Genomic DNA, 24,190 nt, shown 5'->3' with positions numbered 1-24,190 from the left:
CGAATGTTCTACTTAAGCTGTACCCTACGCGTCTACAAAATTTGTCCAAACCGTTTCAGGGGCCCTTTAAGGTCAGACCACACGTGCACTGACTTCTGGCCACTCCTGGTTAGATGTCTTGGCAGATTCTGATATCGCTTCACAATGCACAAGTTGGATGTGGCTACTATCAATCGGTCAAACCGCTGGAGGACAAAGCCAGTCAGCACCAAGTAGCACGGTCAGACTGGAGCGCATGAGGGCGAGCACACACTAAAGTCCTGTCGTGCAAAAAGGAAACGCTGGGCATGCGCCGTAAAGTTGCAAGCAACTGCGGTCTGCTACGTAGCATAGATACCGCAGCTGCCGCAACGAGTCCACTGGTTAAGCGCACTGCCGCTTGCTGAAGACAGCCGCTTTTGGCTTATGTTTGGTGCGTCATAAGTGCCAAATTCAGAAGTAGCGGCTTTTACGTTAACATCCAAAATCTCATTTTAACTGCCTGCCATGGTGACATTCAGCAGGCGGACCGTTGTGGGCATGCCCTGCCCCGCCTTAGCCTTTGCAGCGCAAGGCATCGAAGAAGGAGCAGAAGCACTGTGAAGGGCGTGTTTGATTGCCAGTAACTCCAATGCCTTGACATACTTTATGTGGCAGTGTATTTCTGAAATGAACTATATTAACTTGAAATGCATATCTCCACTTCGATCAAAAAGTAGGTTCCGGGTCCCTTTAAGCTTCTGTAATAACGAATTCGTCACTTGCAGCGAGAGCAAAGCTTCTGTAATGAGAAAATGACGCAGATGGAAAATCAGAGTGGCACCGCCTGCCGAAGAGTATGGTATTTTTCTCGTGTGACACGGGAGCGACACCAGGCCACCTGGGTGGCTTGCGCCACCCACTAGCCGGGATACGGAGCTGAGGCAAGAGGCAGGCGGTGCGAAGAACGCCGCCGCCGCGAGCTGACAAAGGCGTGGCTGATTAGCAGATAGCGGCAGAGGTGGTGACATGATTACATCACGGCCTCGGTTTTGGCGAGGGGCAGCTGCACGTTCGGTGGCAGTTATCCACACAACAAAGTCATATATTGGCACCCTGAAAAAGACGATAAACTCCTAGACAAATAAAGTATTGAATCAACTCAACCTAAGGGGGGAAGCTGGTCTTTGAGACCGAAAATCGCGAAAGAAAATCAAGTTCATGAAACTTTTATTTTTGGGTTCTGCTGCTGCTGATGCATAACCTCTCTAATTTTCATGCATCCTATATTGGTATTTTAGCTGTAGCAGCACATTATATCACATCAGAAAGCTGAATTTTCATTGACGGAAGCGCGAAAAACGGGCTTTTCTCAGCATCGCACCGCTGCTGCTCTACGTTTGATACTGCAGCCAATTTTGGTGTCATTCAAATGAGCTGTGTTTTTTTCTCTTCAATATCCAGCCGTGCTAGTTTCTATCCACTCAAAATTCACCTTGTAATTCAGCACCAAAAAATGGTCCCGTCACGTGAGCCTATTCGCGGAGCGAGCACACGTGAATGAATTATGCCTTCCGATTCACAGAGCCTGCCGCATCGGCTGCTATTCACGCTGAACGGCGAGTCGACGTCACCATCTCGTTCGTTGTTCGAGACAGCCTTTCCTGTCGGATTACGCTCGGAAGATCGCAACTGTGTGCAAGTTCGGCAAAAACTGAACAAGCCGTTTTCGAACGTCCTTAACAAAGACTGCACACTGTGGCGGCATATTGGCAAGGTGCCAAGCTAGCTAGACGAAGTGCACCACTGCTGCTGAGAGCGAATTAGGCCTGAACTCTTGGCGCCGTTTCGAAACTTTGATTGTGGTGAAGCCACATCGAAAGTTCCGCAGCGCACATTAATTCGGGGAAAAGCGCAAAAAAGCAGCAGGAAGTGAGATCTTGGGTCGGGTTCATCACAAGTGATCCCAACGCAGGACGGCGTGGTCGCGGATCGCAATTCCTTGGTCGAAACGACGATTTCTGCAGCTGTTTCAGCGGCCACCTCTAACAACATCGTCGATTGGCAATGTGGCACAAGGACCGATACAACATTCTTGACAAGCACCGATCGTGCGCAACGGCGGGAACAGACTGAAGATAAGATCTGCAGCTTATCGTAAACTTCCGGGAGTAAGTGCAAAATGCGGACGCTCGCGATGGCACACCGGGACTGTAACCCAAACAGTTTTGCGTTTAGCTATTTTCTCAGTTTTATTCTTTCATAACTGTACAATCTTTTGACAAGCTTTTCTCAGTTTTGGTCCACTAAATTTTTATCAATTTTGTTTTGCTGAAAAGCTGAATGTTTAGTGAGTGCAAAAGGGCATCAAATGCTACTTAGGGAAGTTCTAATTTTTTGGAAAGGGTGAAATAAAAGAAGTATTTCTTCTCAGTCATACAAATGAGCACTTTTAAGCATTATAACTTTTATTCTAGGAAAGATAAACCATAAAATTACTCTTGTTGTACTTTGACATCTGTAGAATCCAATGACATTTAATTCAGCAGGATCTGTGTAGCCAGTTTATAAAAATTATGATCAAATGACGTTTTCCTGAATAATTAATTTAAAAATTAATGGCATGGTGCATATAAAAACTGAGTTCACAAGTGATATGAGCACATGAACATACATAGTCCCTGTAGTTTTCATCACCCTAACTTAAATATTAAAACACTTTAGGTTTAAAAACCCCTTACCTCCCTTATATTTTCCTTAGTGTTCCTTTCAGGTTTGGTGTGAGTCCACACAAATCTATTCGCAGCGGCTGTGGGTTTCTCAAAACCGAATGCAATGAGATTGCAAGGGACAATGAAAACTAAGCTACAGCATTTACTCGATTCTAACGTACCGTCGATTGTAACGCACATCCGTTTGCCGTGACCTAAAAAGGGAAAAGTCCTTTACTGTACTGCGCACCTCATTCTTTCCCACAGAAATAAAACTTTCATTTGGATAAACAAGAGATGCTCCCAATGCACTAAAGTTGCGATAAAAAAGAGTCGCAGTTTCACCCGAAAGGCGAAGCATTTATTGCCACAGTAAATCAGTAGACAGCTATACGAATATTAAGGATAATCGCTTTATCAACCGTATAAACTTTTAAACATTCACTTAAGAACTAAATTAACAAGCATGGTGTCCCACACACACAAGGAAACATGAACACGTCTCACTCTATGGTCGTGGAAACTCTTTATCAAAACGCTGGAGCGAGGAAGTGCGGTTGTAGGAGCGAGCAAATTGAACTTTGTGCGGCCTCTCGCGTCAACGCGAACGAAGCGACGAGCACATAGCTTGGTGCACCTAAATGCATAGGCTCTGTCCCCATTGCGGATCGCTTTCAAGATAGGGCAGTAAACAGAAGTCGCTGGAGTAGAACGCCTCTCCTGTTTGTGCGAGCCTCGCAAGAAAGTTTCGGGATCTCCGAGTGCTTCGTGATGCGGCCCAATTTGCATCCATCTCCGCACACGTGACCACTTTCCTCTTAATTGCGGCATCATGATGAACACGGCATGTCTTCGCAGTCAGTACTTCCGTGCTGATGGAGCAAACGCAGAAAACAGGAAGACGGATGGTGGACTAACCTATGCACACGTACTACAGGCGCATGGAGCAAGCTACGGCTGCTAGGCTCAAAGGCCGTACCAGGTGGCCAATTTGAAATGCTGATTGCGATAGGGTAATGCAGATTTAGTATTGTACTCGATTCTAAGACGCACGAAATTTTTAGACCCGTTTTATCGGAAAAAAAGTGCAGGTTATATTTGAGTAAATACGGTAATCTAGGAACTTTGCTGAATGGTGCCAACTTTCCACACAGTTTCCCTTTTTTCCAGAAATTGTGCACATGAATCATCTTCAAATACTAAATTGAGCGAGACACCATACAGTATTCGCAACTTCAGTCACTTCTATACATTGGTTCAAAAGCAAAGTTGGCAGTGTTATGGGGATGTTCAAATAATTCAAAAGGTCCAGAAAATCAGTCAACAACTGTAAACAAATTGGCCATGAGCTGTGCCAGTGGCAATGCGACTTGTTTGGGGAAACCAAAACTGTCGATTGTACATGTTCTCAATTTCACATTTGTTCGTTCAAACTAACCAACGAGGGCAAAGTTGTCGAGCAGCAGCTGCCGGTGGCTTTGGAACCAGGCCATAGCTAGCCGGTGGTTCTTGTTGCGGCCAGCCACGAAGTTGCCAAAGTAAACAGCCAGGCCGGCCAGCATCAGCAGCTCCAGGTAGAAGCTCTCCCAGTTGCTCCGCAAGTGCAGTGGTACCTGCACAGCAGTCGAGAGTTCGTCGAGAATGGGTCGTGCTGAGATACTTCAGTCATTCATTGTTATTCATCACGGTCCAAGTTCAAGATGCATGCCTTCATTATGCTGGCATGACACCAAGGTTGAGAGCAATGCTGACATAACCAGCAACTTAGAGTTGCTGCAAGGCGACTGGCATTTGTTGTGATGGTTTCAAAGAAACCAGTCTGACATGAGCTCGAGCTATCTACCTATATGTGCCTGCTTGGCAGTATAGGCACCGGGCGGCTGTTGTATGGCGCCAGCTACGTGGTGGTGAGCAGCGCCGCGAATGGCACAAGTCAGAGCACTGGCATGGGAAGCAAACAACGGCAAGAAGGCACTCACGGCACTTCCAGTGATTTTGCACTACGGCTTTTAACTCTTTCTCTACCATGGGGACAATAAGTGTTTCTTGTAGGTTACACCAGATTTCTTTTTCTGAAGGAACTACTGTATTCAATATTTCATGTAACACATAAACAAAAAGCAGAATGAATGCACTTTTCAGACATAAAAGTTTTAACGAGATGTATGTCATCAAAAAGATATAAATTGCCAGTATCAAGGCTGTGAGATAAAACTGAACAAAGTTTGTAAATACAAGGTTGTATCTACTAAAATAATATTAAAAAAAAATTATGAGATATACAAAATGCATCTCCGTCTAATAGGCACTGTCCCCCCCAAAATCTAAATTTTTCCTTCAACAGCTATTGCACTACAAAAATTTAAGTGCGAGCCCTACAATTTGGTGTGCCGGGCTATGGCCACCAATGTTCCGAGCTGGCTTGAGTCGTCGTCGCTCTCAGAGTCAAAGTCTGACAAAAAGGCAGCATCCTCTGACTCACTGTTGCTCAATCCATCAATAAGATAAGCCACAGACGCAGCGGAATTGCAAGATCTGCTATCTTTTGAAGCGTACACCCCATTCCCGGAGGTGGACATTCTGCCTTCTACTTTCATGATCGTGAAATTTCGGAGTGCATTCAAAAATTACTACCTGGCTGTGAAAAAATGAACTGCTTAGAAAACAAGAATATAGTTCTCCTGCTTCATATCCTATGATGCAGAGTGTCCTTGAGCAGCATGGGAGGTCTTGAAAGCAGTGTATCAAACTATTGATAGCGGGCGGCCATTTTTGGTTTCTACTTTGGCGATCGCAAAAACTTAGAAGTGCATCCAAAAATCATCGCCTGGGGTGGAAAAGCAAACTGCTTAGCAAGAAAAATACAGTTCTCCTTCATGTCCGATAGCACAGTGTGTCCGTGGGCAGCACGGAAGGTCTCGAAACTGGCGTTTCAAACCATCATTAGCGGGTTAACGACGTCCAATGGGTGCAATACGGGAAGAGTTAAGGCCTGACGTAGTAGAAAACGTATTTTCGTGTGTATGCTTTTGAGAGTGGTCGCCACTTGTACGAGGCAGACCACATTAATGGCATTAGGTAATATGCAAAGTAGAAAACTAGTGCAAATTGTGATGCAAACGCACCCTGTGAACAGAGCTCACCACGGCAGGCTGAGACATCGAACTCCAGCAGTTATATTTCAGATGTTATTTTGCTGTTTCACGTCAACATTGTTGTGTATTCAATCACGTAAATAAGGGAAGAGTACACACACACACATACACACACAAAAAAAAAACGCTATGTAGTACGTCTCCCTTTTTCTGTTTTTTGAGCTGCTTCGCTGGTCGTCACATGCGTAGGTAAGTTCCCATTCCCTGTCCGTTGTAATTGTTATCTCTGCAATACTTCGCCACTCTTAAGGGGGATGTGGCATTCGATAACAACTTTATTTCTTCGTGGATTCTTATGAAAATTGGCAGACTTATGAGCAACATTTCTGTGATACTACTGTATAAATTTCATAGAGATATCTTTACACGGCGGCCGCATTTCGATGAGGGCGAAATGCGAAAACACCTGTGTACTTAGATTTAGGTGCACGTTAAAGAACCCCAGGTGGTCGAAATTTCCGGAGTCCTCCACTACGGCGTGCCTCATAATCAGAAAGTGGTTTTGGCACATAAAACCCCATAATTTAATTTTTTTAAAGATATCTTTAGAACTTTTCTATGTATAGTATCTTTCTCCTTCTGGCCTTGTTCCAAGCCTCAATCACTTAAAAAATATGATATAACACTTGTGCAAAGCACTGTGCATTCTAAGATGAATCGTTGAGGTCGTGACATTCTTAGATTTACTTATTTGCAATGAAAATGTTTTTAGTTCTCATTTTTTAAGAGGTGACTGTACCACAGGTGTTTAGGCTGTGAGCAAGTAGCCGAATCGTTAATTGTAGTAAAGTCAAACTGCAAAAGCAAGAGTGTCATGCCCTGGACAGTACATCCAGGAATACAGGGAAAAAAACAGAACTGAAATAGACCTAGTGGTCACGAAGAAATCAGTGGTACAAGCAAAGCAGGAAGCAAGTCATTTTGAGAAAAAGGCTTTCGAAATTGTACCTTAGATATTACATTATCAAAAGACACCGGGGTTGTAGTCTTCTGTGTCTTTTTCAGTGCGTAGATTCTCGAGTGCCTTGCCTTTGGTTTGATGTGCCTTGCTTGACTTTTTTTTTTCCACAAGACATCCTTTTCCGTTGCTCTGCGAAGAGCATGTTGTCCCGGTTGCAGTCCAAGTGTTGCACAATGCTCAGCATACGCACGGCAGGCCCCAGCATTGTATTTGCAGACTGCCTCATGGACAGCTGTCTCTGTCGCAACCAATGATGCCTTTTTATCTTTTGGCAGCAGCGACCATATGACCGAATGAAGGCTTTCGGCAGCGTTTTGGGTTTTTTTCCCTAGGCAATGGCTGAGGAGCTGCATGTCAAAAAGGCGTTGGTACACGGGCAGCAATGCATCGGCAACATGCTTTCCACGCCGGTACTTGAGAGGAGGTGGAGGCTTCTTCTCTGCTTCTGCAGTCTGACGTTGGCACCAACTTTGGGGCCCCTGCGGGCAAAGGCCATGATGGGGGTCTTCATAGGTAGATGTTATATGATAATATGTTGCCATCACGGCCTTTTCCATGTCTTGAACATTGTCGTTGTCAAGCAGAGCCGTGCAATAGTAATTTGTCAGTTTATTTATTAAATCTTGAGTGAGGCCACCTTTCCCTTCAAGAGGTTGCCTTTTTTTGCCTTTTGTGATCAGAACACAGAGCCGTCCCCATCCTTTTCTTGACATGATTAATGCAGTCCTCCTTTGTAAATGGAACAAATCCATAAGTCTTGTCCTGACAGAGTGCTACAAAGGCTCTACTGTGACCATCCCAAACAATATTTGTACATCGCAAACCATGTTTGCTAAGGGACCTCCTGAATGGTGTTCCTGACAGTCAATGGTGCTTCAACCTACACTCTGCCAGAGTTCACATCTGTGTTTTTTTGGCAGACGTGTGATCTTTTCCGATCATCATAGCCTTCATCCTCTTCTTTGGGGCCAAGCGTGCAACTATGGCATCGGTTTGATAGGACCACACAGTCGAGCACCAGTCCTGTGAAAAATTCTACAGTCAAACCTCGATATATCGAACACGGATATATCGAATTATTGCGTATATCGAACAATTTCTATATCACATGGAAAATCGCATGCATTTTTAATTCTTTATTTCGAACGGGGCCGGATGTAAAATGGTTATATCGAACTCCGCCGCCCCAGACCAAGTGCGCTCTGTTGACAGGAGGCGAGCTTTCCCGCAACACTCTCGAAGATAGCGGCGGCGCGATCGGCGTTCCAGACTGCTGCGTACGACAGCTGCTCACATCAGTTGCGCCGAGGGTGCCATTTGAACGTAGCGGCGTACACACGCGGCGGCTTGGAGCCAGCACGGCCGCCTCGATCACGCGCGCACCTATGCGCGTACGGCGGGGCAAGCCGCCTCGATCACGCACACACGGCGAGACTTGCCCCCGCCGTGCGCGCATGATCGAGGAGGCCGTGGAGCCAGTTGGAGCGCTTTGTCGGTGCTGAGCCACACATCATGTGCATTGCGGACTTCGTTGGCGGCGACGACAGCACCGGAACAGTGGCGGAGTTGACAAATGAGATCGCGGCAGAAGTGACTGCTGAGCGGCCAAACGAAGACGCTGCCGAGGCTGATCCAGCAAGCGCTGATGTTGCCCCGCTCCCGACTGCAACTGAGGCTGTAGCTGCTTTGGCCGTTGTACGCCGCTACTGCTGCGCAATAGAAGGCACTGGACTGTCTCTTGTGGACCGTTTGGACTATGTTGAGGACGCCGTGGTCAAGCACGCGGTTGCCAATATGAAGCAGGCTACGCTGCTTCAGTACTTTCAGCGAACTTAATAAATACTTTGTTTGAAGCTTCATGAGAGTATCTATTGCGCCACGATTGGTTCATTGATTGATTTGCGCTAGTTTTTGACGCGTTTTCTACGTGATTTTATATATCGAATTCTGGCTATATCGAACTATTTTGCGATCACCGCGCTGTTCGATATATCGAGGTTCGACTGTATAAGATCATGTAAAGACATTGTTCGTGCTATCAAACGTGGCACTAAGTCGGCATTGCCACGTGAGAGGGATCTACTGTTGACTACGGTGTGTGGAATTTGGGATGTGAAGGAGAAGGTGCTTGGCAGTGCTGCTGGGACTGCGAAAAGGTGTCAGCTACAAGGTTCAACTTTGCGCCATCATTGCCTCTGTTATTGCCCAAGTGTCGCCTAACGACAGTAATGAGGAGTCAGGCCCGACAGTGGCAAAAGCTGCATGTTACATCAGCCTCATACGGGTGTTTACTGAGAAAAAGGGGCTGGCGGAAAAGCTGACTCTGAGCTTAAAGAAGTTTGAGGTCGCTGTTGTCACTGCTAGGCTGCCGCGGCATCAGACGAAAATAACAGACTTTTGTTGCGCGAAATGAATGAATACTGCACGCGTTTTGCCCTTTCGTTGCACTCTCTCTCAGTTACAATTTTGACAGGTAAGTGGGCAATCTCATGCTATTTCGGTTAAGCAGTACTACCATTTAGTATGTACTTTTTCTGTGCTCCATCCTACTATGGTTTAAAGAGGTTTCACTGTAGTTAAGTACAGCAAGGTGTAAGAAATAGCCATGGAAATCAACACTGGCAAACTCTGTGAACACCAGGCGCAAGCACACTACCCAATTCTGCAGGGGCAGCAGGCAATGTTGCACTGATCGAATCGAGAGTCCACAAAATTGTGTACACTTCAGTAGGCGCCCGCCAGGAGTACCCTTCTCTCTGTAGTAATGAGGTTGGCACATCTTTAAGTTATTTCAATAAATATCTGTTGAATTCATGTCAAGATTTTTATTTGCTGAATGTGATTAGCTTGCTCTATTGTGAGCAGCACAGTGCGCAATCTTTGAAACGAAGTGACGCGCACGACAAAGGGATTTTGGAAGTTCCAAGCATTTAGTTGCAAAGGCACTTTAGTGTACTTAAACTTTTCATAGTTTACCATTATAGCAGGTGTAATATGGCATGTTTGTGTAATTCGGTCACGCGTAAGCAAAGGTCTATGAGCAACAAAGTATTGAGAACTGAAAGGTTATGGCGAGTATAGACCTTGGCAATGGTCAAGTGTGGCTTGTCGCCCTGCGGCCGGCTGGGCTGGCGCTCCTGGTCGAGGCCCTCAAATTCCTCCTCATCCTGGAAGTGGTCAAACTCCTCTTCTTCCTGCAGCCACACGGAAGACGCACATTGAGTACACAACAAACAGTGCCACACCAACGTTCACATTGACCAAAACCCGAACATGCATAATCTTTTTAACACCTTAACATTCATTCACTTCTAGCAATGAAGCCATCCATAATCATTCTACAACCAATTTGACTTCTCAAGTTATTCCTCCAATGAAGTTTCAGAAAAATTAAGTGTGATTCAATCTGTCGTCACTTGTCAGCGTATTTAATAAACTCTAACATTTGTTCTCACTGACTCCCTCATTCTGCTGCCATTGCACATCACAGCAATTACCAGCGCAAGGAAGGAGTCTCAAATGGTAGCTACACCAACTTCTATTCACTCTCTTTTGTCCCTGAAACTACTGTTTAGAGAGCTGCACAAAAAGGAAGCAATCCTTACAAACCTTCGTATTCATAATTATTCTACATTGGGCATTTTTCTAGCATATTTGCTTCCAACTTTACCACTCAATGAGAGGAGGCTAAGGGGGATGCTACCCGTGTAGTGAACTTTTAAACAATAGAGTGAATGGTAATGAAAATTACAGGGGATGCTTAGCGCAATAATATGATTCCGGGTGCCAAATTTTACTATTGTAGAGCAATTTTTTTTATGACTAATTATTCTTCAAATTTTTAAGTGAAATTTTCATGCAATTACCGGTAATCACAGACACTATCATTCTAAAATGGCAGCAAGTTTTAGCATTCTTTTTTCTATTTTAGTAGTTCTTCATTTAAAAATTAACACAATTGGCCCCACTAGGATTTCACTTTCCCCTTGTGTTCAAAATTTTTATTTTACGATTAAAAGAAATAAAAAATAAAAATTTGAGTTCACAGTAGCCTTCTGCACAAAATTTCACCCCAGAAGATGTCCTTCAGATAAGCCTGCTTTGTCCATTACAAAAATGATAGTTTTTGATCATGCAAATTTCTGTGAAATCAAACGTAAACTTAGAAAAATGGCTTCAAATGTTTAGAAATGTGCCATTTTATTGTGGTCCCTAAAGTACCACTGGAGCCATACGTAAGGGTCTTCTTCCTCAATTATTTTCTATTCTGTGGCAACAGCACCGAGCTTCCGGGTCTCCCTAGCCACGTTTGAGCTTAAGGGCCCTTGAGCCTCGTTAGCGCCTTGGGACGGAGCCATAAAAAAGAGAGTTGCTGCTTTCGTTGCCTATTTTGCATGATGGTTATCAGTGTGAGCATCGGTACGACATTCCTCCTTGCCCTCTATGGCTGCATAGCAGGGAACGCCAGCAAGCCTGTGCGCAAGCGCTCACTGCGTGAAATCGAGCTCGCTCTCCTCACGATTGCAGTGGGCAACATTTTCTTGGAACAGACGGCACGTAATAAAGAACGGAAAGCAATCTTTCTGCAGATGGCAGCCACGCCATGTTAGGTCTATTCTTGCATCTGAAAATGCCGGCCGTGGGTAACAATCTCATCTGGAAAGCGTCACCGACATGTGAAAAAATACAAGAACACTGGTTTAAGCTTTTCTAATGCACTAAATGTGGATAAATATTTTCGTGCATATTCTTGGATAGTCAACCAACCTGAAACTGCCAAACCTTAAAGAAAGCATGTTCTTCAGCTGGAAATGTGATTACTTGCTTTGTGTCACCCCTTAGCTGCTTTCAATGGCTGCGTGTTTTTTTCTGCACCAACTTTCTTCTTCATATTGACACGTGTACTTGTTCATCTTGCTCCAGTGAGAGCTTTTCACTGGCTAACAAATGTTAACCATAATCACTCAGCACAGGCCATACTTGCATGTACCGAAGTTTCTCGAATGTTATCGACAGTTCTATCAACTGTCACCAAACCAGTGTACGTGCAATCCAAATTGAGTAGTGCTTTCTGAAATGCATGCGGGCACCAGAAATTATGCTGGAACCTTTGACGAGTCATGTAAAAACCGACATGATTGACTCGCAGATCACCAACTGTGCACGCTGCCATTGGTAGCCTGTATTTCTGGGCCCAAGTTCGCCCAACATAAGGTAATTTCACAATATGCAGTTTTTGCTACTGTGTTGTTCAGTGACTACAACGTGACAATTTTCTTGTAATCTGCTGGCAATGTTCTTGTTGGCAATGTTGCAAACTAGTCATTGTGTCCCCTGCAGCCTTATGTCAAATTAATGATATCGAACTAAACAACATTCAGCAGCCATTAATTTTGACGCCGCAAACACTTGCTGACAGTCAGCCTCTAACTGTGATCCCTGTGCAGTTGTTCAAAAAAAATTCTGCGCTCTCCTAGTACAAATTGGCGTGCGTGAACTAGCCGAACTAAGAACTCCTAACTGAAGACGTTAAACTTCATTTAAAAACTTCAGCCAAACTAAGTCATCAACAAAGCCTTGTGGGCATGAGATTAGACACCATTAAAAAAGTTTCAGTTGAAACAAACTCGATATAATGCAACTATCACTTCTACAGACTTCTCTGCAACAAATGGCACCTGTACGAGATCACCCAGTTTGAAGTTGCCCCATAATAATGCCGCTCAGCAACGCCAGCCTTACCAGGCTACAATTTTGAAAGCCTCAAAATATGCGGTGAAATTACAAATAATGTCTTGCTGAAATTACAAGTGTCAAAAATTTTTATCTTATTTATCCCTATAATATTATAGGGTCACAGAATAGTGGCCTGAAATTCTATGAAAGTGCAACAAAGAGCTCAATTGATTCTTCAGGTTTTACTTGGATGTTCTAGACAATGTTTTGTTCTTGATAAAAAAGCTGCTGCACACATCTAGACATACAGCAGCTGAAGGTAAAGTTTAAGCTAAGCAAAGTTTTTTCTTGTTTTCCAGGGAGATATTTAAAGCTGTAGTTTTCCTGAGCATCCTTCTCTCCAGCAGTCACACAAATAGATGAGTAAGCAATGCAACGTAGACATCTCACGGCCTCTGTTGCAGCATATCTTATTTTCACAAACCAAAAACGCCGTTAAAATTATCAGTCTTCTTCGAAGCATCCCCATTGTGCCTAACACATGGGAGTCCAATGTGAGAGCTGAAAAGCGGGCCAAATAGCCAAATGCAAACAGAAATGGCCAAATGCAAACAGCAAGAGCCCACGAATTCAATGACCCCAGGCCTTGCAGTCCCCACAAAGTGTGCATACTATCACACTCTCATGCATCGTGAGAGGGAGAAGCATGAACACAAGCCATCACTGCCTCTTACATGCTACTGCTTTTCTCCGTTAATCTTAAGTGCCTCTTGAAGCAATAAAGAGTCCTCATTTCACACTGAAAGCACGGTCACCAACATCTGCTTCTTGCCCAATTTCTTGAAGTTTGGTCTTTTATAATATACTACAGCCCCTGAGCTGAATTTGAGACCTCACTTGACAAATTTTAATGCACTGGCTTTATGGCCAGAGCAACTAGTACTTGTGCAGATGCGAATACCTCAACTCGAGCTTCTTCCTCATCGTCTGCAGCCGCTGGTGGAGGTGCATCGGGTCGCTGAGATGCAGGCGGTGCCTCTTCGTCATCGAACTCCTCAAACTCGGCAAACTCGTTGTCCTCCTCAGCAACACGAGCTGCAGTTGCCCCCGCTAGCAGTCCAAGCACCAGGAGGTACGCAACTACCTTCATGATGATCCACCTTGTGTCACAGACCTTGTGGGTTTCAGCTTGCAGCAGTAGAATGCCCTGAAACGAAAGTTACAGTCTTGTCAGGAAGTAATAGAAGCGAAAACATCAGGCAGATCCCAATTTAGTTCAAAGTGGTTGTCTACGTTGGTCTAATGGTGGAGTGGCACAGACCACCAAAAGACGATTAAAAAAACTGCATTTTAAATGCAGTCAGGCAGCACCACTCGAGTAAACTATACACTTAAAGGTGTGCATGAAGCTTATTTCAATATTAGGAAGAAAAACAGAATGCCGACGAAAATGGGGTTGTCTAAAAATTCTTAAACGTTTCGGCTTCCACACAGGCAGGCCTTGTTAACTGAGCCAGCGAACAAGGCTTTCATGTGGAAGCCATAACGTTTAAGTATTTTTAGACAACCCCATTTTGGTCGGTGTTATGTTTTTCTTCCTGTTATGCCATTATTTCTTGGTCAGACGAGATTTCGTCAAACCCTTGATGTCAGCTTATTTCCAGATGGTAAAACTGCTGAAGCAAAGCCTACAACTGCGCAAATTGGCTGGCGTTCATGGTGTACATTGTGATGAATGTAATGCAGTGAAACATGTAGCACGAAACTACACCTGCCCCATGCGGTCTCTGGCGTTGTTTCACTTCTTCGCCTGCATATATCGTGACAAACTGCTGCTCATTACATCTCACATCTGAACGGCTGTTCAATGCCCACATGAGGCTCGCTATTATAAGTGAGGAACTGCTCACGAGGTATTGGATGCGATTATGGTGACATCCAACAGGCAACACAGGTTGGACACCGATGCTGTTATTTTATATGAACCAGAATGTTCGAGTGGCGCTTAAATGAATAGCCAACAACGTAGGTAACAATGTAAGAGGCGGAAAGAGCATACAATAGCACCAACCAAAACCACCAACCAACTAATGCCTACACGAGCTACTGGTAGTTTTTTTCCCGTCTCTTTAAATCTATGTTCTGTGCCCTGAAAATGATAAAATGGCCCGTGATTGTAGTTTTTGGACGTATATATCGCCAACTTTTATCGATATATCATATCAACAGATGATATGAGTGAAATGGGTCATGGGAAGTACAGCACTTCGCACTTGGGTTGATAACCATAACAAACGCCACTATTCCGACGGCCATCTGTCAAGCGCACTAGATTCGCTAGTGCGCTGAAAATCAGCTGTTTTGTTGAAGTCAGCTGAGGTCAGAGTGCATGATTCAGCAAGTTGCCTTCCAATTTGGTGCAAAGATAATTTTACTACCGTATTTACTCTAGACGCGTTCACTACGTGCAGAACTTTTTCCGCGGATAGCTTACTATAAATTCCGAGATTTCAACCACTTCGTGTCTAGAAATTCCACATCAAGCTTGGCATAAGTAGTCGCATCAGAGATCAATATCCCAGGAAAGGTATGTTGCATAAGCGCTAACACGCTCGGCTTTAGTTTTATGCTCTGGTCAAGCGTCGGAGTGAGGTTTTTTCACACCGATCGCGCAAGTCGAGCACGTAAGGGACGACCTCGAAGGAGTGCACTTTCACCTTCCCTTTACTGCCGAACGGCCGAGCGACTTGTCCGCAGGTCCCGGTCAGAGCGCAGTGGCGAGGTCAGTGTGCTCACCTAAGGCCTTGATGACGCCGCAGGCGAATACGAAGAGCTCGGACGACGCCAACTTCAGCACAACCACGTAAAGAACTACCACGGCGAAGCCAAGGCACCCTGATCACCGCATTAGTAACGTAATAATCACGTACACACCACGCCGGCTTCCGACACAAGGCTGCTGCTGATCATCATCCGCATACTACGCACGCACCACACACACCGCAGAAGCCATGAGGAAAAAGCGCAGCCAGCGTTGCCAGAGCGAGTGAAGATTAGGTTACCCTTTTTTACAGCCTGCCTATGAAGCGGGCTTAAAATAATTATTGTACAAAACTTTTTGTTTAAAGCATTATTAAAATAAAATATAAAACTACAGCGCTTGACAGTTTACTTATGGCTCAACGTATTTAAAATGAGCCATCCAAATGTTGAGTGGTTGAGTGTTTTTCGCCCTTTGTAGTCGTTGTTTTGGGTACTAGGTGGCAGGACGGGCCTCGCAGGCAGTCGTCGACTACGGCTCCGTTCGCGAACGCAGCGGTTGCGCCGCTTGCGTGAGGCTGCGCGCGCGCGCCGCTGGCACTGGGACTTCGATCTGTCGGCGTCGTCTACCGTCCCAAAAGAAAGCGCTGTGTAGCGAACGTCGCTGTCTATCGCGTGTGGCAAACGTTCCGTTTATACCTGCCGTTCTAAGTGCCGGACATGAAATGTGGGTGTGCATCTGGTTGGTTTCGACGAACACGCCGCGATCCCGGTTAGCGGAGTGCCGGCTACGACTGAAGGCAGTTGTTCCACGGAGTGATACACCGATGCGGCAGCTTTGGCCGCCGTCCGCAGTTTTCTAGCGGAGTCTCCGATCAGCGCCCTGGAAGTTCGGGTAAGCTCCCGCAGCCATTCCGTCCGTCGACGCCCTCGGCCGTTTCCACAATGCGTGGGGCGTCGTGCGTTTCTCGATGCTGTGGGCACGGAGCGAGCGCTATCAAATGATGCCCGAGATGCGCGCAGCTGTTCCTCGCGGGCCGGCGGAGGCGTCGGGAGCTGCAGTGCTGTGCTGTGAAACCCGCCGCTCGCCCTGGGGCAGGGTTCGAAATCTCCAGTAAGCGCTGCCTCATACATGCCGCGGATGCGCTGGACCCCGTCGAACGAGACAGCCCACTGTTCGCAACCAGTGAAGCGTCGAATCGCTAGCCAATTAAGAACGTGCCTTGACGTGCGCGTTTAGACGGATCGTATAGCCGCGCTCGTATCGAAAAGTCCTGGTATGATCACTTGTTTCGCTCAAGTTCGTGCGTACCACCGCGCTGACATCATCGTCAAAGTCGCCCCGCGCTCCCGTGTTGCACCTTAGCGTCGAGCTACATGCCGATCAAAGCCACACACGTTGGCGGATGTTCCCAGATTGGCCGCGTATTTTGTTGTCTTTCGTCTGTTCAGTTTTAAGCAGTTTTCACTCTCCGAAGACGCTCTGCACAGCGCTCAGGAAGGCATTGAAGCCGGCAAGCGCGGAGAAAATGTGACACATCGTACGTGTTTGCTTCAACGGGTTACAAAAAAGTGCGGCCGGCCCTGATCTACGGAAGTTCGAGTTTGACAGTGGCACGAAGAAACGGACAGTACATTGAAATTAAACGTACATGTAGCCAGAGTCGACATTTGACAGAAAGACCTACTAACCGCTCCGCCTTAATATACAGGCAGGGTACATCACTCACGCGAAACACGTGGTGTGTCGCCCGTCACATAATATGCGCTAGTTGAGAAGCATCGCATCCAACACTGAGAGTTAATTAGTAGTGCACAACGACGTCGAGGAGGTCCAATATCGTTGTATACTCGGCAATATGTGGTGTAGTTGACACGCAATTACGACAAGCGGTATAGAATAGCAACACTCCGCTAGCACAGCAACGGCTGCTTGCACCGTTACAAGTGAGAAATGCATTGTTGCTAATTGAGTGTCGTACACGAACCCTAATCCGTGTCTGGCTTACTGGAATGCTGACTCCACATGCCGACTGGTATGAGGCGGCGGCCGCCTGAACGGTGGGAACCCACACGGGGAACCCGATCGAGCGCTGTACGTTGGGCTACACGGCACGACATGCACAAACTGTAGGCTGCCATTCTCTGTTGGCAGCATTTCAGCTGTGGAACTCCGAAAACGCGGATAACTGATGCCGTCGACTGAGTGTTGTGTCGAGGCCAGCATTCATATACGCGCCTAGCTGTAACCAGAGGCAACGTAAACACGATGGAAATAGGAACTGAAGACGCCGCTATAAATTTGCTCCTCAAATTATTGAGTCACACTATCTCAGAACAATACTATTCCAATGCTATTCAATGCGTGCTTAGAAGTATTCAAGCTAAGTGGGAAGGCTTAGGAGTGAGGATCAACGTCGAATATCTCAACAACATTCGGTTAGCAGCTGGCATTGTCCTGTTTACCAAAGTGTGAATTGCAACAGATGATTTGAGACTTAACCCAGAAACTGTCGAGAGCAGGGCAATTAATATGCAGAAAAAAGGTAATGCTCATATATATATATATATATATATATATATATATATATATATATGCAGTACGTTTATTTAGGTCATTTACTCGCAGGGGACCCTGATCATGAGGAGGAAATTTGCAGAATAAAAACGGATTGGAGTGCAGATGTCACACATTGTCAGATCCTGACTGGAAACTTACCACTGTCATCGAAAAGAAAGGTGTACAATCAGTGCATTCTACCGGTGCCAACATATTGGGCAGAAACTTGGAGGTTCACAAAGAAGCTCGGGGACAAGTTAAGGACTGCGCAAAGAGCGATGGAACGAAAAATGTCAGACCTAAAGTTAAGAGACACGAAAAGAGCGGTGTGGATCAAAGAGCAAATGGGGTAGAGGATTTTCTAGTGAGATTAAAAAAAAGGAGAAAAAAAAACGGTAGTTGGGCAGGCCATGTAATGCGTAGATCAGATAACCGGTGGACCATCAGAGATACAGAATGGGTGCTAAGGGGAAGGGAAGCGCAGTCGACGACGGCAGAAAATTCGCCGGGGCGATGAAATTATTAAATTCGCAGGCGCAAGTTGGAATCAGCTAGCGCAATTGAGACACGGCTATAGATATATATATATATAATTGGAGAGCGCTGGGAGAGGCCTCCGCCCGGCAGTGCATGGACATAGGCTGATGGTGACCTCGGAAGAAGGAGAGGACTGCCCAGAAGACGGACACGCATGCCCGCCATGAGCAGCGCTCTCTGTGACTGCGTTCGTAGGCGCCGACTATGAACGGGCCCTTCCGCCCCTCCCCACCACCCCTGCGGAGTTGTCCGGGAGGGCGAAAAACCCCCCACCCCCCTCAAAGTGTGAATACCGGAGTTTTGTCACTCGCATCATTTGAAGTTTCTTTTTACTCGCCTCGATCTATTCACTTCAAATTTTATTTTGGCTAATAGCTTACTGCATCATTGTTGGCGCGGACGTGGACGTTATTGAATTCATGCTTTCGCTTTATTTCTGAAAATCCTGACAATAGGAGGACAAGCACATTAGAAGCACCAGCGGCGGCTGCCTCGTCCATATTTTCTCACTTCAACATTGTTTTAAATTTCCACTGTAAACAGTATGCACATGCGCAATAGAGTTAAATATACACACAGCACAAATTCTATTATATTTTTGAAAAAGAAGGAGGTAGGCAATTAACAGCTATTTCTAAACATGTGAATAGCCTATGCCTAGAGAATGAATATGTTACTGTATGTTCACCTCTTCTAATTGCATTGCGGGCTTTTTTTTTACCCTGAAAAAAAAAGAAAGACCTGTAAACTTCATTGAAAGCATATTTAGCACCAGCGAACAAGGACAGAAGGGAGACGACACCACATTGCGCTAACTTCAACAACTTTATTGTCAGGAAACACCCACCTATTTAACCCCCCTTGCACAGTGGCGCCACATCATCCAAAATTTTAGGCATCCAAAAAAGCCGTAACAAGTCGACCGAAGGGGCGCTAACACACGTATCACTATTCCGGCAGTTGGCCCGAGCCGCGGTAATCTCTCGCACATCTTTACGTATGTACTTCGCAAGAACACGGCAGGACCCGTACACCGGCGCACAGCCGCATCCCTGATAGTGAGTTGACAGATGACCGTATCGCTTGTTTCTCACGTTTATACTATGTTCTCGTAACCGGTCATTAAAACACCTCCCCGTCTGTCCGGTGGATTTCCCCCACAGGACAGAGGAAGCTCATTAACTACGCGACTCACTGGTGCTTTACGATGACTCGTAGAGCATCCGACAGGTGGCTTACGGTGCGGGTCTGTTAACCGACATATTTCGCAAGTTTTTTTCGGGCGCTGAAAACACCACTTTTGTGTCTCCACCCGGCTAGCCATTTTCTTAGGACTATGCAGATAGGGCACCACCACTACTTCACTTCTTCGTTCCGTCCGTTGATCTGCCTCGTCCCGAGTTGTGCTGTCTGATCCGCATATGTTTTTAGCAGCCCCTCTACGACCGAAACCTGCACTGACTCCGGAAACCCTGCTGCTGATAACAGGGGCGTAGCCAAGAGGGGGGGGGGGGGGGGGCTTATGGGACCGCGCGGCGTACTTCGGTGCGCGTGTGGTTTTCTCTGGCCGAGTGAATTTTCGCGTGGCAGAGCTTTGGACGCCTTCTGGCTAGCAGACGAGAAAAAGAAACCATGGTCGCTCGCCGCCATCACTGTGGGGACTCGATGGATTGCACCGCGTTCGCTTGAGCGCAACCTCTCCGGAAAGTCTTGTCTCGCCGGTGTAGGATACGGAGCAGTATGCGCATGATTCTTGGTGGACCAAGCGTCTCGTGTTTTCTTCGATATTCCTTTAATAGCCACATCAGTTGCCCAAAGTAGGCATTCAATTGTGACCAACATACTTTCCTTTGCGCTTTTTTTTTCATTACGGTGCCCCCGCCCCAGAAAAGGAAAAAAAAAAGACATTGCGCCGCAGCGAATTGTCGCATGGTGAAAGTTTATTTTGTTGCTTCTTTTGCCGAAAGTAATGGGCCATGAGGCGCTTCAGTTGCCGGATACTCTTATTATATTATTGCGATAGCAACTGTATGGACACTCTAGGCGCATTCCTGCCGTCGCCCTCATGTTCCGCATAAAGTCCAAGGGCGATAACATCGTGACCGCGCGCCGCATGCTGTATGTGCGAGTGAAAGCGTGGGGGGGGGGAGCGAATGGGCGAGCCGTCGATGGTGACTCAGTCTTGTGTGCGCAAGGGAGAAAAGTGAGGAGCAAGCGCGGCGCTTTCCGTCGCGCGCGATACACCGGGAGGGGGGGGGAGTGGACGGAATGGGGGAGAGATCTAGGATTCTGTGAATCTGTGATTGCGCAACATGTTTATTTGCCTTGTTTGACCCATTATATTACCGTGACTTTTTCTTAGATATGCAGATATATTGGGGACTCATACGTATGTTTAGATAACTTGTTGCGAGGTCTTGTGCATACGTGCAGTGAACTTTGTTTCCAGTAAACTTTTTTGCCCTTTATCAAGCTGTATCTCCGCATTTGTATATTCCATTGTATCTTCCCATTTCTAATGTACAAGGGCGAGTCAAATGAAAGAGAGCCTACCCACCCTGCGCAATTATGGTACTGTTCATTATCTGCAAGGCCTGCGCGTAGCACACAGGCATCTCTCATTTACAAAAGTGACACGCAGGTGTGAGGATAAATGTTCTTTATTGCGCTCATGCACTGGGTTGAACATGGTTGCGTGACATAATGGGCGCTCCAGAAGTTGAGCAGCATGGTGCCGTGAGGTTTTTGACAGCTGAAGGTGTTTCACAAAAAGAAATTAGTCGCCGTATGGCTGCCGTGTACATTGAACATTGCATTTCATTCGTCACTGTGAAGCGTTAGAACAAACGGTTCAAAGAAGGACGTGAAAGTTTCAAAGACGATCCCAGACCGAACCAAAGCCATCGTGCGATCACCCGTAACAAAATTGCAAAGGTTGATGAGCTGATAACACAAGAACAGAGGATAAGCATCGATGAACTGGCCGAGCGTGTAAACATCAGTCACGGTTCGGTTCACCGTCGCCGTTCACGCCATAATTCATGGACATCTCGGTTATCGGCTCTTGTGTACGCAATCGATGCCCAAGATTTTGAACCACCGACAGAATAAGGAGAAGTTCGGCGCTGCCTTTACTCATCTGATCCGGTATCACAATAAGGGTGACGATTTCTTGTCTGCAACTGTGACCGGGGACAAGCCAAGGTGCCACTACTACGAGCATGAAACACGACGGCAAAGCTTACAATGCAAACATTCGTATTCACCACCCCCAAAGAAAGCAAAGGCCGTCATTTTCACCGGAAAGATGTTGTTGACTTTTATTTTTCGATCATCAGGGGCCATTACTGATAGAATTTGCTAAATTATGAGAGACTATAATTATTTCCGATATTGTGAAACGCCGGATCGGCTGCGTGTCGCAATCAAGAATAAACTACGTGAAAAATTGACGAATAGGGTCATATTTTTCCACGACAGCACCTGTCCCCACATCGCTGATGTGGTTAATACAAAACTGGCAAAGTTCAAGCGGGAAACGCTGCAACATCCGCCATAAAGCTCAGACCTTTCGCCTTGCGACTTTCACATTTTGGGGCAACCGAAAAAACAGCTCAAGGGAACCAGATTCGTCTCGGACGATGACGTGAAAGTCAGTTGCAGACGTTTTGAAACAACCACCCAAGTAGCTTTATGAGACGGGAATTTCGCGACTCGTTAGTCAATGGGACAAATGTCTAAATGCTCATGGAGGCTATGTTCAAATAAAGTACCCCGTTTGTCATATATTCGCACTGGCTCACTTTCATTTGACTCGCCCTCGTATATTCTGCAGAACTCCTGCTTTTTATACGGGCTCTCTGTTGCGACTATAATTTCGGTGCAATTACTCACGATACAGACAGCTGCTCCTGCGTAATACATTGGAACAAATGGCAGCGTCATTGAGATTTTATGCGAAGCATATTAACGTAGGTTTCGGGCCTTCGCGCGACGCCCGGCGGTGGCCACCGTTGACCCTGAAGTGGGGTCACGTGACATGACGTCACGTGATGACGTCACACAGGCTGCAGATGGGGCCTCATATCGCGCCGTCGGTCGCCTCCCGGCGGTGGCCACCATTGACCTTCAAGTGACCTTCAAGTAGGTCACGTGACATGACGTCGCGTGATGACGTCACACCGGCTGCAGATGGGGCCTCATATCGCGCCGTCGGTCGCCTCCCGGCGGTGGCCACCATTGACCCTGAAGTGAGATCACATGATGTGACGTCACGTGATGACGTCACACCGGCTGCAGATGGGGCCTCATATCGCGCAGTCGCGCGCGACGTGGCGGCGGCGCCACCATCGCTGCATCACGTGATATGTGACGTCACGCCAGGGATGAAGCGGCGCGCGCCCGCCGTTGCGTCAGTCTCTGTGCCCGCAACCGCGCCAGCGTCTTTGCGCCGGGCGTGTATGCGGTCAAGATGCCTCCAAACGCTAAGGATACGCTAAGGTTAAGCCCAGTGGATGCTTCGCATCCACTGGGCTTAACCTTGATAAGTTTCCAATTTTTCACTGGCCGTTGCATATGTACAAGAATGTAAACAAGTATCTTGAATGACAATGTTTCACTAACATATTTGTCCTTAACTTGTTCATGTGATGGCCTTTACATTTTTCACATCAGCGGCATGAACTGCTTTGCTGATTTAGAACTGATGTAGTTCTAAAGTTCGTGTGATATTTTCTTTACTTACTAAATAGACAAGAACATGGAAGCATTGACATCAGTTATGTTGGGCACAGTTTTTGGCACATACGAGTATAATATCTTATGTAAAAATACATATTTTACTTGTACTGACAGTGCGTAGCTTTCAAAAATTCGTTTGGAGTGTCTTTGGCAATGGCATGCAGTTATTATTCATGTATTTGATCCCTAGACAAATTGTTTAAGAGGAAGCTTTAGCTCGGGCCCAACTCCGACGCGGCCTATTCAGATACATGTAAAACGCAGAAACGCTTTTCTGAGATAACTCCTGAATCGCTTTTAATCAAATTTGTTCCATTTGAGAGAGTAAGTTAAATTTTAGTGTCTGTTGGAAGCGGAATATTGATTTAGGGCCCGAACTTTGTTTAAAGTATTTTGAAAAATCCGAAACTCCGAAAAAAGTAGAAGCACGAAGTTTACAAATTAATAGCTCTTCATCAAAAACAGATATAATGGTTCTGTAAACGGCATCCATTACACCATTAAAAGCGGATAAGTTCGATATGTCTATTTGTATCTTATGTGAATTGGTTATGTTATGTACAAGGGTTCTGCAAAAGCCGTATTTCCATAACACTTAATTTTTTGAGACCCATGTGTAACATCAATTTTGTCCGCTGCAGATGTACTATTATGTGCAATTCACACAATCGTGATATCAATTTTCATTGCTGATTTACAGAGTTGCAAACTTCATTGTTCTGTCTTCAGAAAATTTTAGATTTTTGCCACATTTCAATAAAATATTGACGACCTAAATCGAAAATTCGAAGCAAGCAATCACTAGAATTTACGTTTTTCTTTTAAATGCAACAGATCTCATCAAATTTGGTGAAGTGGTTCCTCAGAAAAACGAATTCTCCTACATGTATTTAGATAGGAGCATCCGACCTAATGTTTCCTCTTAGGAGGAGGCCGAGCAGGTAAATGCATGGCACGATTTGAGACCTCCCAGCGACATTTCGGTACTAGCCCGATGACGAAGGCACTCTTCATCATAATCTATGTCACTAGTACTCAACTACTGGTATCAAAAAGATCATTTCATTAGGTTATAAGACGGAAGAAAATGCTACTTGTCTACTTCTGTTCGATTGTAAGAAAAAATAGCATT

The 24,190-nt window shown here is 45.9% G+C and overlaps 2 protein-coding genes across 6 annotated transcripts in view; one reads left to right on the top strand and one right to left on the bottom strand.

Moving 5' to 3' along the window:
- LOC135920357 (PAT complex subunit CCDC47) overlaps positions 1 to 15,494 on the bottom strand; it is a 71,340-nt gene extending 55,846 nt beyond the window's left edge. Inside the window, exons 1-4 of one of the 3 annotated variants that reach the window (XM_065454606.1) lie at positions 15,258 to 15,494; positions 13,423 to 13,668; positions 9,869 to 9,979; positions 4,108 to 4,282 (exon numbers count right to left, since the gene is read on the bottom strand). In XM_065454606.1, coding sequence (XP_065310678.1) covers positions 4,108 to 4,282; positions 9,869 to 9,979; positions 13,423 to 13,611 — 475 coding nt within the window. In that variant the 5' untranslated portion in view covers positions 13,612 to 13,668; positions 15,258 to 15,494. Of the gene's footprint in view, positions 1 to 4,107; positions 4,283 to 9,868; positions 9,980 to 13,422; positions 13,669 to 14,371; positions 14,506 to 15,178; positions 15,199 to 15,257 lie in introns of those variants that run through there. The other 2 variants (XM_065454607.1, XM_065454608.1) reach the window with 2 other exon arrangements.
- Positions 15,495 to 15,715: 221 nt separating this feature from the next.
- The window catches only part of LOC135920355 (glycoprotein-N-acetylgalactosamine 3-beta-galactosyltransferase 1-like), a 147,608-nt gene continuing 139,133 nt past the window's right edge, over positions 15,716 to 24,190 (top strand). For 2 of the 3 annotated variants that reach the window (XM_065454586.1, XM_065454587.1), the window contains exon 1: positions 15,717 to 16,116. The gene's annotated coding sequence lies outside the window, so the exon portion shown is untranslated. Of the gene's footprint in view, positions 16,117 to 24,190 lie in introns of all 3 variants that reach the window. The other variant, XM_065454580.1, reaches the window with a different exon arrangement.

The sequence above is a fragment of the Dermacentor albipictus genome, chromosome 1 (assembly GCF_038994185.2).
Source record: "Dermacentor albipictus isolate Rhodes 1998 colony chromosome 1, USDA_Dalb.pri_finalv2, whole genome shotgun sequence".
Lineage (NCBI taxonomy): Eukaryota > Metazoa > Arthropoda > Arachnida > Ixodida > Ixodidae > Dermacentor > Dermacentor albipictus.
The sequence above is the reverse complement of the archived record's forward strand: the minus strand, read 5'-3'. Positions and strand labels throughout refer to the sequence as shown.